Genomic DNA, 23,876 nt, shown 5'->3' with positions numbered 1-23,876 from the left:
CTTACAGTTTTTGCACATCTTGAGTCATACCAGCATTTATTATTGCCATTTGTTCATGACTAGCATACATCTAATGAGGAGAGAGAGCAATCTGACTGCTTTTATGGCTTAAGCACCATCATTCACCACATTCAAAAGGGAAGAAGAACAACAATAGTCTCATCCTCTGCGCAGCTCCACTTTTCAAATAATGGGCTTGGATTGTAAGTGATATCTCGTGGAAGTCTGTACAGGTGCACAGCTCTAAGAGGACACAACTGCAAGGCATCTTGCTGCTGTGGTGCAAATGAAGAGTGCACTGGCTCGCCTCATACTCATTACTGCAGCAGATGCTCGTCAAGAAAGGCATAACTAGACTATCAGACATCATTTCAAGACTCCACAACTGGCAAGTAGAAAAAACACTGTGATATATCAAACACAGACATTCGGCTCAAGAAAAGAAATTAGCATTCTATTGCTGGAATTTTTTTAAACAGAAGAGTCAATTTTCAAAGTAATACAGCACTTTACATAAAGACATAATCACAGACAGTTTGGAAATTGCGCTGTTAGAAACAGTTTATCCTGATCAATGCATTTATTGAAGTGCCAGGTGCTTCTTTAGTAATCCTGGAGGAATATTAGTAAGTGTCTTCTAAAACTCAGTGTTAGCTGCTCCCAAAATCTTACTTTTAGCATACAGATTCAGCACAGAGAAAAGTAAATAAGTAATACCCATATTTCATAATAAAATCATCCACAGCCCTTGAATGAATCTGCTGGCATGGACTTCACTGGAGAAATAAACTTTATTTATGCACAATGCTGTATAAAATTGGTTATGAATCTTTATTAGTGACTATTTGCACTAGAGGGATAAATGAGGCTTATTTCAGTCAAAGAGCACAAACGTGCTAATTAATTCCAGTTCCAATCAAAATAATTTGAAATTGAAGTAATGAATATTTATGTGGTAAGCTGCCACTAACAGGCTGAATCTACTTACTGTCTTTCAACTAAATATCCATTGACTCAAAAAAATATGTTTCTTAAAATTTGGCTTTGATAAAGTATGAGGAATATATAATATGGCTCCACCAAAAAAAAAAAAAAAAAAAAAAGAGCTATCTTTGATCTAGTTTAAACTGTATAAAGCAGGGCTGTAATCAAGACTGATAAATCCAAACAACCAGCCTCTTCTACAAACTAATCAGTTAAGCAAGCCACTGTAGCAAAGTCATGGAAGAGGAAGCTGGTGTGGAAGATTAAAAGGTTATCTGGAACTGGATTTACAAATAGAGGCAAAAACCTCATAGCATAGGAGCATCTGACCTAACAGAACAGCTGTATGCCAAAAATTGTTATTAATATAAACAAATTCACATGGAATAGAAATACCAGTTATTCATGAAAAGAAACTTCAAAGTCATACTGGGCTACAGCTTGCACATAAATCTAAAATACATTCTGAATCATTACATTAGAGAGAAAGAAAGAGACAAAAAAAATAATGCAAATTTCCTGGAAAACTACAAGGAGCTTAAAGAGAATTCAAAATTTGATGGAACCATAGGGCTAAAGGTAATAAATTCAGACAAAAAGACAATCCTAATTCTTGGGAAAAAACATAAACAGAGCAAAGTCTTTTTCATCCTGAAATTGACAGAATCAGGGGAATAATAGCAAAATCGCTGATTTGATTAAACAGTTTTCAGAAGCCTATCAAATTTATTATTTATGGCACTATTTGAAAAGTAGAAAAATCATGTATACTCAAGAATGAGAAGTATAATGATCCAGAAAATAATAGATATCTTGTTCCGATGTTTATTAGACCAAGATATACAGTGAAATTTCAGGGGAGAACATTAAAGAGAAAAAATATTTGAGAAGTAAAATTTAATGCATTCTCAAGTTATCATGCCTGACCAACACAGCATATTTACGTGGGAGGGCAGTTTCTTTCTCCACAAAATGTTACAAGCTGACTCCAGTTTAGGTGAACTCTAGCAACCAATTAATGCTCATGCTCCAGAAAATATTAATCATCAATTAATCCAACTGCTGAATAATAGTGGTGAAAAAAAATGGCATTAAGACAATACTGCAGGGAGCCTGTTAACAGAAAAGAAGGCACAGGATTACAAAGAAGTTGCTAGTGTTTTCCTGTGAGCCCTGAAAGAAACATATTGCCTAAATTTGCCTATCATTTAATATTGGAAGGCATTTCAGGAGAAAAGGAGATGAGAACCCAATATGGCAAAAAACCAAATGCCTAAATCAAAGCAAGCTGAATAGAAATATAACCAGTGAAAAATCTTATTTATCAACTGAAATCATGAGATGTTGCTATAAAGTGGAGGTCACCTCAGTATATCACTCATCCTTAATCATCTAAAGAGACAAAACTCTGTACAGCTTATGAGAAAGTTGAATGCGAGTTTAGGAAAGTTATTTTAGTAGGTATAGACAAGAATGAGCAGGCTACAAAAGTCATCAGTTGTAATTCCCCTCAAACAATGCACACATTTCTTCTTCCAGACTTTCAGGATTAGCCTTAAACCAGCATGCAAAAATAATGCTAGGCGGTCTTAAGCAACTGAGAGCCTGATAGAAAAAGCTAAAACGAAAAACAAATGCTAAAATAGGTCCTTGAACCTGTCAAAACAGAAAAGGACTGCAACTGGCCTTCCACACATATATGGACAAGCCAGAGAAGTTAAAAATGCCCTAGAACATTTTTGATACAAGAATAAACATAGTAGCTACAAATAAACCTAAGTAAGAATTGTGTTCATTTAAAACCCCAATAGGTTGTTCTACAGTGATAGGTTCAACAGAGAATTTGTTCAAGATAGTGGAAGGATTACAGAGTGAGGCCACCTCTCACAATTAGCAGCATTTTGCAACTCAGGAAGTCCCCTGCAGCTTATCTGTTGATGAGTGACAAGCATCCAAAAAATTAGGTATGAAAATATAAGTGAATGATTTCAAACAGCAAAACACAAGCACAAATCATTATTGAAACCAACAGTGATTTTCTTCAGGGAGTTATCCATTCACTCAGTGTTTTTAACAGTAGAATCTGGCACCATATTCCAGTTAATGCTGATAGGTTTTACATCATCTTTTATTAAAATACATATACCTTTTCAATTCAACTTCACATTTTACAGCTATATTAAAGTTATTTCTGCCTTTCCAGTTTTTCTTTCAGACAGAAATCCATGTAGATTAGTATGCATAGTTGACAATTCCTTTATTATCTCTTTCATTATAGAAGTATTTTTTTAAATTAACTTCAATGTCTTTCTGACAAAGGTCCACATATTTTACCCCAAAAACATTTACATTTTTTATCTGATAAGCTTTCAATGTCACTGAACTACTTTGCTCTTGGTAATCATGAAAACAAAAATCAATAAGGCTGGACTCTTCTGGAAATTGAAGAAAACATTTAAAGAGGGAAGTGTGTAAGCAATATACAAACTTCAGAAGAGCACTTACTCAATAGTACAAGTTTGGCCACCATAGAACAGAAGCAAAAAAAAAAATCAATAATAAAACTTACTGGAAAGTATAAAAAAAATCAATTTAAACAACAAAAAAAGGAAACTTATACTTTTACTAGTCTTCGATTTTAAAAAATGTTATGGAGACAGAATAGCCCTGGAAATCAAAAATGTAACTTATTAATAAAAGAAATAGGCACTGATTATTTTAATCTTCCACAAATTATTAGGTGATCAATAAGCCCCAGCAATTTTATAAGTAAAAGGGATTTAGCAAAATATTAGAAAATAAAGATTGTGTGAAAAAGAAGTGATCAAAAAAGGTTAGAAGTAAAAAAGAACAAAACTTCCAAGGTTAAATCTATGGTAAATTATGGGATAATAGAAGTGGCCATTGAGCAAAGCTTAAAACTGTGAGAAGATGGCCCTCTGCTGTTCCATTTGTTCTTTTGCAAACTTTTTTTGAGCAGCAAAAAAGTTTATCAAATAAGGAACTGTGGGATTTTAGTCCATAAGGAATATTTCATTTACTGGAAGGAAAGTCTGACACAAATGGAGCTAGTTTAAGGAAAGCAGAAAAAAAGGCAAATGTCTGGTGAAAGTCACCATTAATTGCAGCAGCCAAAGAGCTACCTAAAAAAAGAGAGGTTCAAAACTGATAGATGCACCAGAACAACATTTTTCAACATGTCTCTATCACACAAAATAGAAGATCTTGAAAAATGTATCACTAAGGGCAATAGTACGTAGGGCAGAGTTTACTCTGTACTCTAGCAATAAACCAGATTGCACCATCTATCACTGTGGGGTCTCTCAGAGGTTTGCAATTTTAAACCAGATTCAGTCCTCAGGTTTCCACAAAGGACAACAAACCCAAAAAGTAATGCCATGAGGGTCAGCATGTCTTCCTATGGAATTGGAACCTGCTTAGAGATAGAAATCTTTCTGATTATTCATGTAACACTAGATCCACCACCGTGCTAGCTGTGCATTCAGCAATGGCCCTTAAAGGCAGAGACAAAAGAAATACCCTCACTCACACCTCATGCCACTTTTTTTTAATGGCAAGCAGAACTATCACACAAACCCCTTACGTGACGTGAACAGAAACACAAGGCAGATAGAAGAACTGCATAGACTGCCTTGAACTCATATTCCTTAAAAAAGCAAAGATATTTCTTGTTAAAAAAGCAATGGTCTGCTATCAAAAAAACAAACAAAAGCACACTATTAGCAGAAAACACCTGGCTAGCTATCCCCAAATCACCGATGATAGATAATGTTAGCCAGTTGACAAGCACTGAGGTAACTTAGACTAGAATCTCATAAATTAACAAAAAAGGAGATGACAGAAACAGCACAACACTAGTTTTAGAATTACCAGACTGCTTGAAAGAGACCAAATGAATCTTCCTAGGGTTTGTGGACTCTTCTTAGCATTCCCTACTTTCTAGGAAATAATTTCTATTAGTGTGCCTCCTTAGTAAGCACATATCCTTACCTAATCATCTCACAAGGGGAATTAATTTTGCATATTGAAATCTTACACATACCTGGTGCAATGCAGAGATGTCAAGCACACCAATATTTTGAATTCCTTGGAGGAACACTGGAAGCTTTTCCATGACATGTTGGACTTTATTGAGAAGTGAACTGATACTAGAAACCACATCCAGTAGCAGATTTAATACATTGCCTACCTCAGGTGGTATCTGGACCTTGGAAAAGAAGGAAAAAAAAACCACAACGGGAAATTCCAGTTAGAAACAAACGCTAACCTTTCAATGAAGCATGCAAAATTATTCAGTCTTTTTCCAAAACTGATAATAAAATGTTCCTACAAACCATGTTTAACAAAACTCCTTTTGATATAACTCCCTGGTTACTCTCAGATTAAGCTGAAGAGAAGTTCTCCGTAATTTACTGTTAGATTAGGCTTATGACAAAACAGAAATTAATATTCAGAAATCATGTTTACAACTGCCAAGTTGAAGAGAGCTTTCCAACCCAAGATGCTAATGGGACCTGCAACATTCTATCCTTTTAGAATTCAGTGAAAATAGAAACTTGTCCTTCACCACTTTAAAAATGTTCAATGCAATAATTTAATACTTTAAAAATAATTTGTAACTTAAATTTAGAAACCACTTTTATTGCTTAATATGACTCCTAAAGTAACTAACTTTCCTGCCACACTCTTCCTGTCTTTGAATTTTTCATGCTGAAAATAATTGTGTGCATTTTATCACCTACTTGACCTAAGTTCAATTGGCTGTTTGCTATTTCCACCATGCAAATTTGTCATTATGGATTTTCTCTCTGTTCCCTTTGCTTTTGGGGATTAGTTAGATGATATGATAATACAAATTGATTCATTGTTACCTGTCTGTGCAAAATAATAAAACCAATATAATCTCATTATATAGTTTCAGTGCTCCCTGTGATTATCTATTTTATCCACCTTTGTCTTCCTACTGTAATATCTGTGTTTGATTTTCTCCTCAGCCTTACATAGTTAAGAGAAAAAATTGAAAGACACCCATTAAAAAAAATCTTGTTTTGCTAAAAAATTGTGAACTTCCATTATAATTTAAGATGAGTTGACAACATTTTTTACTCTTTGTTAGAATTTGATTAGGTTTCTGTAGATCTCAGTAGAAACACTCATCGGAATAACCACTGGCTTATTTTATTCTATTTTTTTTTCCGTAGGTTTGCAGATAATTCAGGAAGTAAAGTCTTTTCTTTCCCCTCAGGCATCTTTACCTACAGTGGGAAATTGTCTTACTTTTAAAATTCTTTACCTAATCTGCTCAACAGAGCATGCAGCAGCCAGAATAAAACATGAAACATCCAGAATACAATCAGAGTCCTATGGCTTTAGAACAAGCCATTCTTCCTCACAATATTATAAGGATATTTCAGCTATTCATGCTCACATTTTATGTTCTGTCAATCAATTACCCCCAAAAGAACTGAACTAAATGTCTTCTAACTATCCATTCAATAATTCTGCTCTTACAGATAAAACCAGTATCTCACTGAATATCCACACTAGATTCCAGATTATCTATAGTTATACGGGTAACACAGTTGTGCTGTAGACATCCCCATCCACAGTGCTATGAATTCTTCCTAGAAAATAGTTTTGTCATTCTTGCAATGTGAGCAACTATGCTGGTTTTAGTTCAAATATTGACAGATCAGTCTTCCACTCTTACAAATGTGTAATGAAGTGACTAATTGCATGAACTGCAAACTCTGCTAAAGATTATTAAAAATATGTCTTTGACCTCCTGTGTTTTCTGCAAAGCTTTTGTAATTAATTCCTCAGTGATAATTTTCCTGAAGATCATCTATCAGACCCATTTTTCAACTGTTCTATTTGGGGAGCCAAAAAAAGACAATAGATGCCATATGTCTTCTGTTTGCTTTCAAGGAGAAAGAACATCTGAAGAAAAAACATAATTATTAATCTATCTACCTGTATGTTTCATATTACCTTCCAATAAAACATCTTACCTTGTAAATGATGTGACGGACATTCAAATTTTGTATAATCAATACAAACATGGTATACAAGTCCAGTGCTGGTAAAGAGCATAATTCTTCCACTACCAGGGAAGTTCTATTGTTTTCAGGGAGCTTTAGCGGCAGGCTAAGTACTTCTTCATCACATCTTCCAGTTAAAGCTATCACAAAAGCCCTGTAAAGAATCTATCACAATATATGTGTATTAAAATTTTTTCTCTCTGAAATGCATCACCATTTTTTATAGTCAATAAGGTGAAAATTTGTGTCACAGTAACATGATAATTTGCAGGCACCAACAGACATGAAATAATAAACCATACAGCTTTATATCAGATTGCTATGTTCCTACCTTATACTCCTTGTACATATAAAAAGATTAAGTATATTTGCTATAAGGATTTGCTTTCATTTTTCACAGGTCAATCATTCATTCCTGAGCATTCATACCATAAGCAGGCATATTTACAATGCTGAGTATACTTCTTCTAGCAGATATACACCTCTGCTGCAGAAACACCTGAAGATCAAAATCTAGGTGTGTGAATCACTAACATGAAACAATATGGTCCTTCCTTCTTTCAAAGGACACAAATTAACATTTGGGGATGTCAATATGGCATAATGTCTGCTCTGAGCCGGCTCACATTTCTCAGTTAAACACTGCTTTAAAGTATTATTTAACAGCAGATAAAGGGACAAATGCCTAAGCAGACCCTGGGTGAGGTTATAATAAAACATTCTTGGATAATGGTTTGAAGTGCTTGAAGCCCAGATATCTCAGGAGCTCTTAGCTACCCATTCTCAACAAGTCCAGAAAAATTACGAGTTTTGTAGGAGCCTGTAGGAGCCATAGAACAGGGCTCCATTGTACTGCTTAGGACAAAATCTGCCTCTACCACCTCCACTGAATGCATCTCTTGCTGCTAACAGCACCCAATCAGGGAGAGGATCTGCAAGACAGTCAGGATATGCAATTTAACTCTTTAATTCCTACCAACAATTTATTTTTCAATTTAATAATTAGATTTTTTAAAAAATTTCATTCTGGAACAGAATTTTTCCTTTGTGATTCTACAAGGTTTTCTATGTATTTAAAGATTCACTTTTGTGTGTGTGCATTCAAGGAACAGAATGCCAACATAATTCAGTGGGCAGTAAGATGATACTGATTTGGACTTCTTGCTGGGGAGGAAATTTGACTGTGATGCAATTGGAAATTTATTTCAAATGTGCCTCACATGTAAATCACCATTTCAGTGCAGTTTTAACACATTCTATGTTTTATCCCCTAGGTTAAGTTCCTCTAAATTTTCTTGCAGCTTTCTGAGTACCAGAGCTAATCCAAACTCCTACACTCAGTAAATGAATGCTTATAGTCTTCAGGTTACAGGTTTTAAGTGATTTCAAATAATTTCATCACTTGGCAAAGAGCATGGCCAGCACAAAACATTGGGGCAGAAATTATGGGTAAGTACAATAAGCACAAAAAATTCCCAGGGTTACTCTTACTGTTCCAGAGGAAAGCACAATAGTGGTATATAATCACAGAAATGCAGGGCTACAATGGGCCTATAGCTATCATTAGGTTATCAGACAGTGGCTTTATAGATAATAAACATAATGGGCATGCCTAAAATACAGCTCTAGAAAGCACTTCTGCAGCTTTCATAATTAGTAAGAGACACGGGCCTTTAATGCTCCAGTTGGACTGGGGGGGGGGGGCAGGATTTAAGCACTAAGCAAACAAAAAATTCTGTATCATTATCCAAATGTGAGATGTGTGTATATATCTAAGCTCTGCATAAGACTGGCAAAAAGTAATGATGGAAAGTAATTTGACAATTCAGCCAATTAACATTATTATTCCAAAGGATCAAAGGTGCACTGAATCCCATTTAACTGAATTGCTTTCAGATGATTTCTCTCATTACCATTTAGTGGTATCACAATAACAAGCTAACAATAAAGGCAGTCACAGAAGCAGAAGCAGAAGAACAAATCATCTATAAGTAGTTATGATGGTCTGAAATGCCTTTTTAATGCTGCTCTTTTCACAAACAGAGCTTGCGGCAAGCAGAGCATCACTGACACCCAGTGGCTGCTTGACTGAGCTGATCAATTTTCACCAAATGTACCCCCAGCTCTTCAACAGACACTCACAGCAGAGAGAACCCGTTAGGCAGCTAGCATTTCTCATGATTTCAACTGGTCACTGGGATCACAGGAAAAAGCAATGGTCCTTTCCCTCAGAAAATTACTCAAAAGTCAACACCTCAAAGCGAAAGTAAAGCAATACAGTGGTAAGATAATGTAAGAACAGTGAGGAACAGACAAAGGAATTTTAAAAAAATATACACATAAGACAACTCCATACCACAAGGAGCAGATCTGGTAAGATACAAAATTTCTAGAAACCCTCATCTTTTCTACAATACCAAGAAAGCAAAGCATCAATTCTGCATCAGTACAAGAGGGTAAAACATTGTTGAAAGTAATGAAGCCGTGCCATTTAGACCAGCGGAATAGCACAACTATAAATTGATCCCTTAATGTATCACAATATTACTTTAAAGTCCTAAAAGTCCTAAAACTCCTAAAGAATTTCATGTGGAATCATAAGATTCCACACAAACAAAATGGCTTGTTTTTCTTCAGCTGGCACACCATGCTGTAGATTAACCCACTAATTTGACACCTCTTTTTGATCTTTTACCTCTGAATGAGAGACACTGGCTTCCAAAAGGGTATTGACAGTTTCTTCAGAAATATTGACAGAAGAACCAATATCCAGCCTCAACCGAGCAATATTCTGCACAAAATCTTTGACTTTCACATCTGGAAGAGAAAAAAATAGTACCAACAGCACCAAATTTATTAATTAGATTTCCTACAGATTGTATCCTTTCAATTCAATTCACTGTGTGTGACAAAATTGCCTTATGTCAATAGTAGTAGTGTAGTAATAAATAGTATCCCTTTGAAGTTGGAAAAACAAAGAAACAGTTATTGTCCTACAAAATTATATTAAAATAGCAAAAGTGAAGAAAACTGGAACCCACCATTCACAAGATTAAAACTGTTGAGAAAAGCTGCTGCTGGGTTCTCCGACAATTGTAGCTCCAAATTTTCAGTCACCCTGGAATGACAGCCTTAGTGTCACAAGGTATCAGAACCAAGCCACTGGCATTTCGATGTATAAAGGCAAACATGAACAGTGAAACAGGACTAAAAGAGGCAATAGGGTCCCACTGTGCTCTGTGTGCACACACTGTGCACACAGTCAGCACCTCTACAGACGCTCTCATGCAGTATTTACACGGTGCCGTGGTCATCATATTTCATGCCTAAATGAGGTTGTATATGTAGAGATACAAATGTGCAACTCTACATATATACATATGTAGAGATAGATTCCCATAATGGCTAAGGGCCCTAGCAAACAGCAGCTTACAGAAAAGGACAGGTCGAGCAATATCTCACTTCCATGTTTCTCACTGAACACACAATTTTAAAACCTAGAGATATAAATCATTGCAGTTCAGGATGAAAAGAAATCTGTCTATCTAACTATAATTAAAAAATAAAGTGTATGCACACATTAAATATGGTTTTCTCTTCAAAACTGGATATGAGCCCATGGTGTTTAGGAACAGCCGCTAGGCTCAAGTTCTTTGGTATTGTTACTGTAATTCACAGACACCATTCAAGCCTGTTTGAAAACAATCCAATGGTCAAACCAGTATAGCAACAATTATAACCATGTCTACTTCTAGCTGATTGCAAATTTGAAACACTCTGTAATAGCAGCTTTACCTAAAATCGAATGGCTTTCCTCATGCAAATAACAATCAGAAGTTGTTTGGACTTCAATCCCATCAATTTACAATCACTGTATTGTGTTTCTAACTCTTTGAACTGCTGAACTGATTTGCATGCTTAATATTTCACAAAAAGATAATCAAATCAATAAAAAAAAAGATAATTTTTTTATTTATAGCTCTTTTAATGTGGCTTTTTTGAGAAGAAAAGCCACATTAAAAGAGCTATAAATAAAAAAATTGGTATCAAAATTTTGACCCAACTTGAGTCAGAGGAAATTGAAAATTTTCTTAGTTGTGATCCAAAGCATTCAGCTGGTGGAGCAGCAAGATCTTATGCAAGTTATTTGCAAAAAGATGGAAGAGTTTTTAGGAATATTCAGTTATTCTAAATTACTTAAATAATTTCTGCATTTTATCCACTGAATTTGAAGTTAAATGAACAAAGCTCAAAAAGACAGTATCTCTCCTGTAATCACTTAGTTTAGAACACAGACATATGCACAGAAGAACGTCACTAACGATGAGCAACCATGAGGCACCAAAATGTGAAAGGCTTTACATTTGCAGTCGTCTCTGGACATTCCCCAACATTAGCTGGCATTCACAGCTGTCACTGCTGGTATTCTGCAAGGCTCCCACAAAGCTCTCCAAATCATTGGAAAGTTTTTGGTTTATATATGCCATACTCTCACAATCTCCCTTGTTGAAAGTGGTCAAGTATCTTCCAGCATCCTGCAGAACACAGTGATCACATGGTTAGTAAATTCATGAAATTGTGTTATAGCTAGAAGTGGCAGCTCTCAGGAACTAGATGATTTGTAGCTTCAAATGAGAATTTGGGTAAGATAATATTCTCATAGTCATTGTATGATTAACTGAAACTGGAATAAATGTTTTCAAGAAGCAAGGAATTTTCAAATATTTGAGTTTTGGAAACAATCAGATTGGGAATTTGAACTAGCCTGTCAAGGATAGTCATCCACTAATAGAAATGCCAGCCTTTTAAAATTTGTTTCAAAATTAAATTAAATTTTTCATTTTAGTCTGACCATTTTATCTTTTTCCAAAAAACTTGTTTTGAACATCTGTTTTGATTCAACAAACCAAAATATCTGGGTCCTCATACCTAAAGTTTTTAATGTATTATGCTCTGCATAGTATGCACTTCTATGTTTTCTCATGAATATTTACAACGTTAATTTTGCAAAGCTTTTAATATTTGCAGAAGTAGGTCATAGAAGGATGGTGACTACACAATGCATTTGGCCTGCAAAAGTCTGCTTTGAGTGATGCCAGTTGACACTTGTTTACCACATTGCTGTTCATATCAGAAAAATGTCCAGGTAGACACAGCAGAAGAGCTATTTAACAAAGAGAAGACAGATTCTATACTAAAAAGCATGACTTTAGTATTTTTATCTGTGTACAGCACATTTGCTTGTGTACACACATGTGTGCTATCCAAAGGCCTGCTTCCAGCTCTGGATGAGCCTCTATATGCCAAATATTACTCTCACCTGCTAGCAATTTCATGTTAAAGAAAAACAGACTGAACCCAACTGGTAATCATAACTGTTATTTTGGCCTTAATTATTCTGGCTAAGAAGTCTATTTGTTCCTACTTTAATTTCACAAATGTTCCTGTGAAGATTTTAAGGTATAAATGTATTATAACTCATCAAATTAGAAGAATGATGGAATTTAAAGAAATTAAAAATGGGCTGCTGTTTGACATTGATTGACAAGCCAACTATCCTAGTTATAGAATTTCTAATAATTCAAAGTCATAATTTCAGCTTTTAAAGCTCACCAATGCTTATTTAAGGAATTTCTTCTGGGTATATCTATCAGAATTATCAGAGCTATACCTATTTAAACCTCAGGTTTGTATAGCCACTGTGGGGACTTGTCATTCAGACAGTGGGGAAAAAGGAAACTTTCATTAGTTTCTGAAGTTTAATGCATGCTGTAAAGTACACTTGTAGGTGAGGGAATCATTCAGACCTGATAGTGATCTTGAACCACAGCAATCCCTTCAAAGACAGCAAAGAGCAAGTGACTCATTAATCCGTCTTTACACTTTGTAATGGCACAGAAAATGTTGCTAAAGACAATGGGTTCTTCTGTAAGAGAAAATGTCCAGATTTAATCAGATAAAAAAACAACTTGAAATCAAATTTAAAGTTGGCTACAAGTAAGGGTGAGAAATTTTTTTAAAAGGAAGGAACATTTGATGTTCTAAGGCACAGAAAAATATTTCTAACTAAATGTATGTATCATTTAAGAGGACAAGAAAGGCTAGTTTGATTCAATTTCAGTTACTCTTCTCCATTGCATTTTTTTGATCAGTAATGAGAGCATCCCTACCTGCTACAGAACCAGAGAAGACCATTTCCTTTTTGCTCTTCATGAGCAAAAGCTCATGACTGTGAGAAGCTAAGTATATTAATGACATCTACCTTTTCCTCAGGCAGTGTCCCCTGATGCTATTTCCCTCTAGGAACGCCTGGGTGTTGGTAACCCTCCAGTGAGCAGTAACTTTCAAACCCAAACTACACGGGGAGGAAAACAGCATTACACAGGTATTTTCCATATCTTGGGATAATGAACCCATATAAGGTGATAGTATTTTCTCCCTGGTCATCCATGGAGACTGTTTCTACCCAAGCTTGAAGCCACCGTATCCTTGGAAAAAGCCTCCTTTCTGCTGTATGCAGTGGGTTTGTACATGGGATAGCAGTGAAGGAAATTGACTTGACTGCTGCATTTTCATTCAGTATCAAGGCAGTTTTTAGAACTATGGTTTTTTTTTCCTTAAGATTGTTTCTTAAGTCAAGTAGGAAGAATAATAAACATTAAACACTGCTTCTAAATCAAGCAAACCTTAATCTTGCTCATAGAAGCAACACAATACTGTTCCTCAAATCACACCAAATCAAGCAGTTTTCATTTTTTCTCATTAGGTTTCATAATATTTTCTGTAACAAATGAAACATTCCCACAAACAGAGGATTGAAATGACAATCACAGAAATTTAGTTCCCTAATCTCAGTTCTCTCAATAAAAAGACTGTTCTTCAGAGGTCAAGGACAGAACACAGGTACTGGTCTGCACAATTGCAGTATCACTTGTCCTAGCTCAACAGCACTACTGTTTTACTATTTGGAACTACACCCCTCACAGGAGAGTGGAGAAGACAGCCAAAACTGGGTTGTAATCACGTCTTACACACTTTTGGAAATTAATTTGGCATAAGACATTACAGATTTCGTCCCTTGCCCTAGAAGGGCAGGTTAATGTCTCCTAATTGCTCTTTACAAACAATTCGGGGCATAGTTGGCTAAAATATGAGGTCTGAAAAGCACTGGCTTTTGTTTCCCAAAGAAATAATAATATTAATTTATACTTAGGTCAATATCTATATTGAAAGGTTTTAGCCTTTCTTAAATTGCACAACTTGGGAGCATATAGATAAGGAATAAAACAAGGTAACACATTAAGATTTGAACAATTTGTTGAAGGTGAAGTTTTTCAGCTACAGGTAGCCAATTCACTGGTGTGACAAGGCCAGAAGTGAGAGAGGCTACTTCCTTTGAATACTTGCCCCATTTTTCCTTACTGTCAAATACACACTGCCCTGTGGCAAGTCTGGCTCATTAAAAAAAACCCCTGTGACCTGACTAAGTTCACTAGCTGAGGAGGGGCAGCAAGGTCTCCTGCTTTCCCTGGGATTTCAACACTCCAGAAAGGAATGTTTCCTTTGTGTGATCTGTATCAGATTTCTTCGTGGGCCTCTGTTGGTTTAATTTCCAGGCATCAGTATGCTTGCTGTGCTTGGCCTCACCCAAATTACCTTATTTGCACAAAAGTTTGCTTAGAGTAAAGCCTTAACTTAACAACACTAACATATGGGTCCCAGAGTCACTACTGTGGTAACCAACCTGAAAAGATTTTGAGAATATTCAAAATGGTGAATTGCAATTTCTGCAATAGTACGACACTCTCAGGGTATAAACGTTCCTGAAGAATGTTGCAGATTTTAGATGCTCTGTAGAAATATCAATAAGAAAACATTATTTTCATTCCAAAGGCACCAGAGAAAAATTTCAAGTGACAATGGACAAATACAGTCTTCAATGAACCACACGAGGATTTCAGTATTAACAGTTATTACATTTGGTTGAACAATTTCAAAATCAGAATATAATACTTCCATGTTAAAAAACATACCCTAGGAGTGCTAGAAAACACCTTCCCAAAATAAGCAAAATCATAATGGCTTCAGAAATACTGAGGGCCCACAGAATATGTTGACTTGATGGTAAAGAGCAGATAACTAGCATGTAGGGAAAATAAACCACTTTTCTAGTACTTGCTTTTGATATTTTTCAACAGATTAGGTTAATAATTGGCCCTGATGGACAATGGTTTCATGTATTTACATAAAATTAATCGTAAAGGTCAAAATGCCAGATCACAGCATCAACTTTACAATGCCATTTTTCAGCTGGTTTATGTCAGTAGGAGCAGTAGCCCCACCAGCAAGATACCCTAGAACTGTTTGGAACAACCAACTTGTGTCTCATTCAATTTTGTTTAAATGCAGCAACTCCAAACCATCAGTAAATCTGAAGCCGTTTCCTCTGCTTCTGAATTACATCTGATCTGTGCAATCAGGCAAATATGATTGTGGGCTCAAGATTCCTTCGGACACTGCATTTATTAAACTGAACAACTTAACTCAACAGCCATAAGACATCAACAAATTTAAGTTAAAGAAACTTTGTATAGCTGTATTTGGATATAGAAAAAAACCTCCACTCACGCCACAAAGAATTAGGCCCAAGCATTCCTTAACATTTAGCTCCAAAGGCAAAAATGGCTGTTGCCTGCCAATTAGTGGGGGCTCAGCATTCAGACTTGCAAAGATTTTAAAACACAAGTATCTTCAAATAATTGTTTCTATAATAGCTCCAAAGAAACCAATTTAAGTATCAACACATATGACTAAATACATATTGTAAATATAAACTAAACACAATAATCTAGTCCATAAAATGTGTTCTAATACCAAATACAGCTGGTCTGAACCACATAAGTTGGAACAAATCTGAAATGAAACACTAATTAATATTTAATAAAAGTTTAATAAAAGTTTTAATAAAATTTAATAAAAGTTTTGATTGAGTTGTTCATAAACAGACGGTCCTTCTGTCATTGTCAACACACTTTCCAAAATGAGTACATGGAAAACACTTACCTCAGTTCTGCCATTACATCCTTATGCAAATTCATTAGTAAGAGTTTTATTTTATTCTTGTCATGTTCTGCAGTGGACTGAAATATTATTTGCAAAATCTCTTCCATGATCGCCAGAGTTCTGCTTTGGGACTGAGTAGAAATGTCTCTATACGGTGCATTATAAAAAAATGAATCAATAAAGTCAACTTCATGAAGCTCAGTATTGTTTGCACGCAAAGCTTCTTCTACAACATCAAGATCAGCAATTATGTGAAGGAGGCTGTTTAGCAAAACTGAAAAAGCAGAGTGAGTATCGTTCAATTTCTGTCTGCTAAAATGACTGTCCCCAAACAACATACCAGTATAGTCCTTCTTAGACTTATTTTGGAATAGCTCCAGAAAGGCAATAATATTTTTGACAGCCAGCGGTAGGTCATCTGATGAACTTTCATTAGACATAAGGAAAATTAGAGCATGCATCATTTTAGAATAATTTTTATCGTTACACTCACATAGAATGATATTCACAATGTCTTGTAGATCTTCAAAATTTCTTGATATGGCATCTACAGATGATGTCTTAAACTGCTCTAGTAAGACATCAGGAGCCATTGAAGAGGACTGTCCAGTGGCCAAATTTAGTAATTGAGACCCTTGATCTATCACCACAAGTAAGTGTCTAACACTAAAATTCACCAATAAATTTTCTATGCTTGTAACTACAGGAAACAAGAAGTTCTCAAAGTTGTCACTTATATTGATGTTCCCACTTAAAGATGATATTGTCCTAAGCATTGCATGTGTCTGGTTTCCAACAGATGAGAGTGTCATTAAAGGCTGAATTGCAGAAAGAAAAGAAAGAACAGCTTCAGTATTCAGAAGTCTGGAAACTTCACTGGTCATATTCTTAACATTAGTAAGAACACTCTGAAGTGATGTTCTTGACTCTCTGTTCCAGCTTAGGCCATCATAAAGATTATCCAGCTGTTCAAGAAGTCTTTTGGCCATCTCCATTTCTGACATTGAAATGCTGCCCAGAGTTTCTACGATTTGTAAAGCCATTTGGCTCTTTGGTGTGGAGGAACAATTGATTGCATGTGTATTATTCACCTGCTGTGGCACAGCATAAAGGGATAGCTCATTCCAAAAATCTAGCAGCTCTTTGAGAACTGGGCTATTTATATGACGGAGCTCAGAAAACTTCAAAATTATAGAGTTCCATTCTTTAATCTGATGAAAAAAGCAAGTCAGATTACGAGTGATATCCATCTGAATGTCCTCCATAGAACAAGCGAAACTGTCATCCAAAGTGATGAGTTTAAGCTCCTTAATGACTTCAATGACTGCATTGTAATGCAAAGTAGAATTGGTGTGCACCATGTCACAGGGTTTAAGAGTGGCATCATTCTGAGGCGTTGCTGTTGTGAGAGTCCTGCAGAATGATGCAGAAAAACAACCAAAGGCCTCTTCAGGTTCATCAGAGATGTCTGCCAACATCTCCAGCAATGTTAGAAGATCATCTACTTGGTTAGAGAACTCCTCATCAGTAAACATTGGCATTTTTTCTTCCTGAGTTAGTATGAAAGCATATATTTCAGCTAGTGCTTCTGTAACATTTCCATGAGCCAATCTTTCTGTAAGGCTGATGACATCAAAGAGGAGGTTGAACACATCTTCTGTATTGTAGAGCTCATCGTGTTCAAAAAGCTGTGTTATTTGGCGTATACCAGTCAGGTTCCAGTAACATGATATGTTCTCAAATGCATCCCACCAGTCTGTTAAGGTACCTAACCCAGAGTTCTCAAGGTTAAAAGGTTTGATATTTTTAAAGAAACTTTCTAGGTTCTCCTGGACCTGTTTGAATCTACTTATCAAAAACTCAACATCCATGTTACTCATGATTTGCACCAAGGCAACCATATGATTTAGAAGCTCCTTTTCGTCTCTTAATGGAATGTCGACAAAAGTAGGGGACTTGAAAAGTTCAAGTGCCTTCCTTACCATTTCAATATTCAGACCTGCTGTTTCTATCAATTTCTGAGGAAATGTTTTGTGTTCATTTTGCAAGTTTGAGTCAAGTTTTCTAATCATATATTGAAAGAACTCCATCAGCAAACTGATATTTTTCCCATGCAAGAAAGGTTCAATCTCATTGTCCAAATGAGAGGAGCTGTTTTCTTGGAAGTCAAAAGTTTTATTTTTCAGAAGACTTTGTATTTCTGACAAGAGTTCCACTGATATAAGAGAAATGTGGTGAAAAGGATTAAGGAGCATTCTTGAAGTTCTGTTGAAACCACGGGTCGACTGACTCAAACGGGTCTCATTTGACATATACAATGAGCTCCCAACTAAATCACTGATAACAGTTTGTATTTGCTCTCCAGAATTATTTAAAAGTTTAAAAATAAATTCAAGCACATTTATGTCATGTTTGACATAAAGTTCGGGGAGAATAAATTTCAAAGTTTTTGCTATGATATTGAAATAAACACTTGCACAAACCACATCAGAACCACCTAGGGAACATTCAGGGAGTGTCAAATTAAAAACCAAATTAATGAAGTTCATCACATTCATTAGCTTAGCATCTGTCTCAGCATTTCCCAGAGATTGCAGAAGAAATAAAATATGTTTCGCACTTTCAAGGTGAAAAGGTGACTTGTTTTTTTCAGTGGGATTACTTAATCCATATATCCACGTGTTACAATCCTCTGCTTCATCCATCGTACTGTGAAAGTTTAGAAAGGAGTTAAGATGAGATGAAAAATTTGTTTGCAAGTTGCTTATGTCTTTCAGACTATTATCCAAAATTAATTTGGTAATATTCTGGAAAATGCTGATACAAGCCATATATTTGTCTCGAGGGACACTTTTTAAAAAAGAGGATGTGTCATTTATCTCAGTGAGAATAATTTCAAGTTCCTCTTGGGAGAGCTTAAGAATAGTAGAAAGGGAATTTTCAATGGAAAATACACCAGCACCCTTATCTTCTCCCGCAGATGCTCCTGAGATGAAAGCATCAAGCCAAGAATTCAAAAGCTCTTCATTAACAATCTTCAGTATAGATTTCTGCATTTTAGTTATCACAGCTCCTATTGTCTCTAAAACACTTTCTAAACTGCTACCTTTAAGCAAGTTTGTGACTTCAAATGCATTGTTAATTACACTTTGAAAATTAACAAGGAAAGTCTCAAAATCTTTCAAGTCATTTAAATTGCCATGTTCCTGAAAAGCAGTTTTTAAAAGCTTCATTGCTGCTCCTGCAGCTTCAACAATATCCATAGCTGTATTATTGCACAGTTCATCTTGAGTTACATTTAAAAGATTTTCAGACAGATATGCCAAATCATCTCTTAGGCAGACAAAAAAGGTTGAATTCAAACTTAAGATTTCCGATGCTTCTTCAAAAATCTCTGTCCATGCCTGAAGCCATGTAAAAGTGCAGTGCAAAGCAGAAGGCACACTTACCTCATCTCCCCAGTTTGTTACATCAGACAGGATACTGTCCAATGGAAGCAGAATTAAGTCATAAACCTCTACTGAATACTCTTCTGAACTTACGTTTGCTAGATAGAAATCAATGCACCCATTATTTCCCAGGCATTCTGGAGGGAGATCAAGAAACTCTTCCAAATAACATAAGACAGCTGTTTGGAACTCGTCATCTATAAATAAAGTTTTAAGGCTGCTCAGAACGTCATAAACAACTTGTATATCTTTTTTTCCATTCTGTGCAAGAAACTGTGCTTGAAACTCTGTATAGTTGTAAATTAATAGTAATTTTTCACAGAGAGACTTACTGGTGAGATTCCAGAGCAGATCAAAAGTTTCAAACAGAAAATCAAAAGCTAGTTCCTTATTTTGCAAATCATGCCATACTTGAGAAGATGACATACTTTTTGAAGCCTCATAAAGAAGTTTTAACAGAGTGTTATTGCTCTTAATATTTAAAACCAGATCATCATTCTGGTACAGAGAGAAAATTTTTGGAACAAGTGAGGCCACAATAGTACTGTTTAATTTTTGGATATTTTTGAGGAAATCATGCACAATTTCTCCTAATTCTTGTACTTTATACATAAAATTTGGATTGGAGAGCAATAAAGAAGAAGTATTACTCACTCCAGGAATTGTGCTAAATGAGACATTGACACGATCACCAGACAATGATCCAACTTCATAGAGATTTCTTTGGAATTGTTCACTAAAATGTTTTAAATCGTCCAAAGCAGTAATATTTAACTCTGGCCAATCACTCAGGATCTTTTTGAGCAACACCATACTTCTGTTATAGATTCTATTTTCTGTAATGGAAAATAAAATTCTAGATAGCGTCTCAATTGCCTCTCCCTCTTCTACTTGACTCAAGAGAGAAAGCCTAGAATCTAGTTCATGGAATACGATTTCCACAATACGCCAGAAAAGTTCTGCCCTCTTTTTTGTCCAGATGCTCTGAAGAGGTTGGAAATTTTTTTGTAGGTCATTATGGAGTTCAGAAACTGCAAGTGAGAAATTGGTGGCAGATTCATCCCCCTCAGCAAAAATTTTTATCCATATAATTGCATTATTCAAGGCATTTTCCATTAGAGACTTATTTGAAGAAACTGCAAAATCAAACATTATCATTCTTTCCAGGACTTCTACAAGGTGAAAAAGATGATCCATTTTGTTTTCACCAGAAATCCTTAAGTTTTCTTCTGTCTTCAAAAACTCTTTGAAAGATGTCAAAATCCTGAAAAATTAATCAATCGTAAGTTTTTTTTCTTGTTAGTTACCTAGCAGGCAGCCAAGAATTTTTAACTATATATTATTTAAATTTTAGAATCTAGGTTTATATTTACTTAATTCAAGGAAATTACAAATATAATTTGAATAGCAGTCACAAATTAATCACCACAAAATCTGAATTAGCAAAATTTGACAATTGTTTTGGGTTTCAAAAAATGTGAAAAAAAAATCTCTACTGGAAAGTCACAACACCATTCAAATCAAAACCTGAATGTAGACAGCAGTTAAAAAATTGTGCATTTATCAGTACTTATAATCAAACTTGCAAGCCACAAGGAGTCCAACACCTTTGAGTATATCACATTTTCAGCTGCTGAAAAGAACAAAGATTTCATGTTCCACAGACTAATTATTTTACAGAAAGGAATGTATCAATAAAATAGATCAAAACATCTAATTTTCCATGAATTCTAAAGAATTTTTTGTTTTCTCATAATTATTGAAACTTAAAACATTCCAGTTGACTGCCTGGTAGCTGAACACTGCTATTTTAATATCTACAAAAAACATGAAATCACAGTGACAATTGGAATGCACCCACTGGTGTTTCTATTGTGTCAGTATTACTTATCAAAAGAAAAAACAACTACTAGCTCTGTAAGATTTGTCAAAAGGAGGTGCATGGAAAAAGAGTTTTTGAATGTAGAGGCCTCATTCTCCTTAAAAATATTTTCCTTCTCTCCAGACTCTGTAATCAACAGAGGTAGAGCACAAAAACATTGTGCACTGCAAATAAAAGGATAAAACTGCTAAAAAAAAATACTTTGTTGTTGCTTACAACTGCAGCAGCACAGCAGTTTCTTTTTCTAAATTAGAACCAAATTTCAAAACATCCTACTAAATTTTTAAACAATTTGACTTCAATCTCTCTCTTACTAGTTGATAATGGAATCACTCTCTTACTAGTTGACAAGAAATTACAAGTAATGAGAAACTGAGGCCAATATTATATCTCCTGGAAGCAATGCAAGTCATCCAGTGTGCCATTAGAAAGAGGGAATTATCAGTTCCTGTGCTCTGCCATAGACCTTTCTTGAGCCTCTGCCAACTCTGACAAACATTAACTCCCTTTATGTACAGCTTAACTCCTCTGTAGAACCTTCCAGAGCAGGAATATTTGAACAGCTTGACAAAACATATCATTCTTAATAAGTCCAGGGCTTACAGCCAAATCTTCACATAAAGTGTTTACATTTGCATTAAGTCATGAACCAAACAGAGAACTTGAAACTCTAATAAAAGCTCAGAAACATCAAAAGAAATCACAGACTCAGAGTGCCCTAGATGAGATTGCAAATTTCATATGTACAACTAATTCTACGTGTTTAAAATTCTGTTTTCCATAGGCTGTAGCTGTTGATGAAGGCATCTGTTACAAGATCTCCTGCACAACTGAGCTGACCTCTACAATAAAAATTCTAAATATTTCACATGCACTGGACTTGCTATACATGAGAAGTATTAGTGAGTCACACCAACTACTTGTGGGAATTCAACTTCATTTGCAGAACAAGACAACGGATTCATGTCCTAGTTCAAAATGCCAATTATCCACAGCTGCTAATTCCTGTGAGTCCTGATCATGTAGTAGTCATGTTCTCTGCTGAATCTGTAGGCAGATATATTCTGAAGCATAAACTTAATTTCTTTTCCAGAATATGTAAGCATCAGCACAATTATTTGACTTTATACAAGGTTTTGAACTACAGAATAAAAAGAAAATCGCAAAACAGACAAAAACAAATCAATTAAATGCAAAGTAAAACCAATATTTGGGTTGATCTAATTTTGTAAGACAAGTTTCAGAAAGAGAAGTATAACTTACCAATGAGATGGAACATATCCTTCTGAAAAATAGGCATTTGATTTCTCATTCCATTGCTGGATCAGGGTATTTATCGCTAAAAAAAGTTTCCTGTCTTCCCTGTCATCTAAAAATTGAGACATTAAATCAGCCACGATTCTTCTAAGTTCCAAAAGGAAATTTTGAGAGAGACTGCTGCTGTTGAGCCATTGCTCAAGTACCTAGTGGATTGAATGCAAAACAGAACATCTCATTAATCAAAGCTTTCTTACTTAGGCAGTACACAGAATTTGCATGTCGTTAAAAAATTCACACAATCAACAATGATACCAAAATTTCTCCCTTACAATCTGTCTAGACTCTGAAATTACTGACGTGACAAAGGTTGATTTTCAATACAGTTTTGACTGACATGCAAGTTGGCAATGTAACAGGCTACAGCGCACAGACAGCTGACATCCTATGTGGTGCTGACCTTGCCTACAGACCCAGGAAAGAGAAAAAGATGGACTGAGGCTGAAATCAACCAAAAGCTGACCTCCATAGCTGATTACTCAGGCTTCTTTTACCAAACTTCTGCCTACATTGCCAATATGATGGAAGATAGCAGCCTTAACATTTTTGGAGCCCCATAACACAGAGATGATGAAGAAGCCTGCATGCTCCCAATGTGAAATAAGCATAAAAAGGCCTGACCAAAGCTACTGACTGCTCTCCTTTTCTTCTCCACTACCTTTCTCTTAAATGTCAAATGAATATAACTGATTTACTCTAAGAGATATTCTGTTCACCAAGATAATTCACAGTGGCCAGCAGCTTACAGTATTTCTGGTTCCCATAATAACAACATCAACCCATGCTAAGAGTTTTAAAATCATGACTGAAATTATTACTGGGTTTTCCTACACAGAAATTAGTGCATTATTTTGGGCAGTCACATTGAGTTATTACCTCTTACTTCATACTTCATCATATAGCAGGGAAACCTCAAAGATCACATTTTTGAGGAAATACACAGAAAGATCTACACTTTTTCTTTACATAATATTGCAAACATCTCCAGACCAGCTTGATACATTATTCTTCTTTTTTTAATGGATAAAAATATGATGTTTCAGTATAAAAACAAATAACGATGTTAAGGTAGCTAGGTGCTTTTCTTAGAAAACATCAGATATTTAATTCTTTTGTCCA

At 35.4% G+C, this 23,876-nt stretch overlaps 1 protein-coding gene across 1 annotated transcript in view; it reads right to left on the bottom strand.

The window, feature by feature from the left end:
• Positions 1 to 23,876, bottom strand: part of ABCA13 (ATP binding cassette subfamily A member 13) — a 168,767-nt gene that overhangs the window by 122,572 nt on the left and 22,319 nt on the right. Inside the window, exons 10-18 of the mRNA XM_064703447.1 lie at positions 22,704 to 22,903; positions 16,110 to 20,822; positions 14,791 to 14,897; positions 12,854 to 12,972; positions 11,409 to 11,581; positions 10,088 to 10,164; positions 9,742 to 9,863; positions 7,017 to 7,211; positions 5,048 to 5,212 (exon numbers count right to left, since the gene is read on the bottom strand). Coding sequence (XP_064559517.1) covers positions 5,048 to 5,212; positions 7,017 to 7,211; positions 9,742 to 9,863; positions 10,088 to 10,164; positions 11,409 to 11,581; positions 12,854 to 12,972; positions 14,791 to 14,897; positions 16,110 to 20,822; positions 22,704 to 22,903 — 5,871 coding nt within the window. The remainder of the gene's footprint in view (positions 1 to 5,047; positions 5,213 to 7,016; positions 7,212 to 9,741; positions 9,864 to 10,087; positions 10,165 to 11,408; positions 11,582 to 12,853; positions 12,973 to 14,790; positions 14,898 to 16,109; positions 20,823 to 22,703; positions 22,904 to 23,876) is intronic.

Source organism: Zonotrichia leucophrys, chromosome 2 (genome assembly GCF_028769735.1).
Source record: "Zonotrichia leucophrys gambelii isolate GWCS_2022_RI chromosome 2, RI_Zleu_2.0, whole genome shotgun sequence".
Taxonomy (NCBI): Eukaryota; Metazoa; Chordata; class Aves; order Passeriformes; family Passerellidae; genus Zonotrichia; species Zonotrichia leucophrys.
This window is presented reverse-complemented; position numbering and strand designations above follow the sequence as displayed.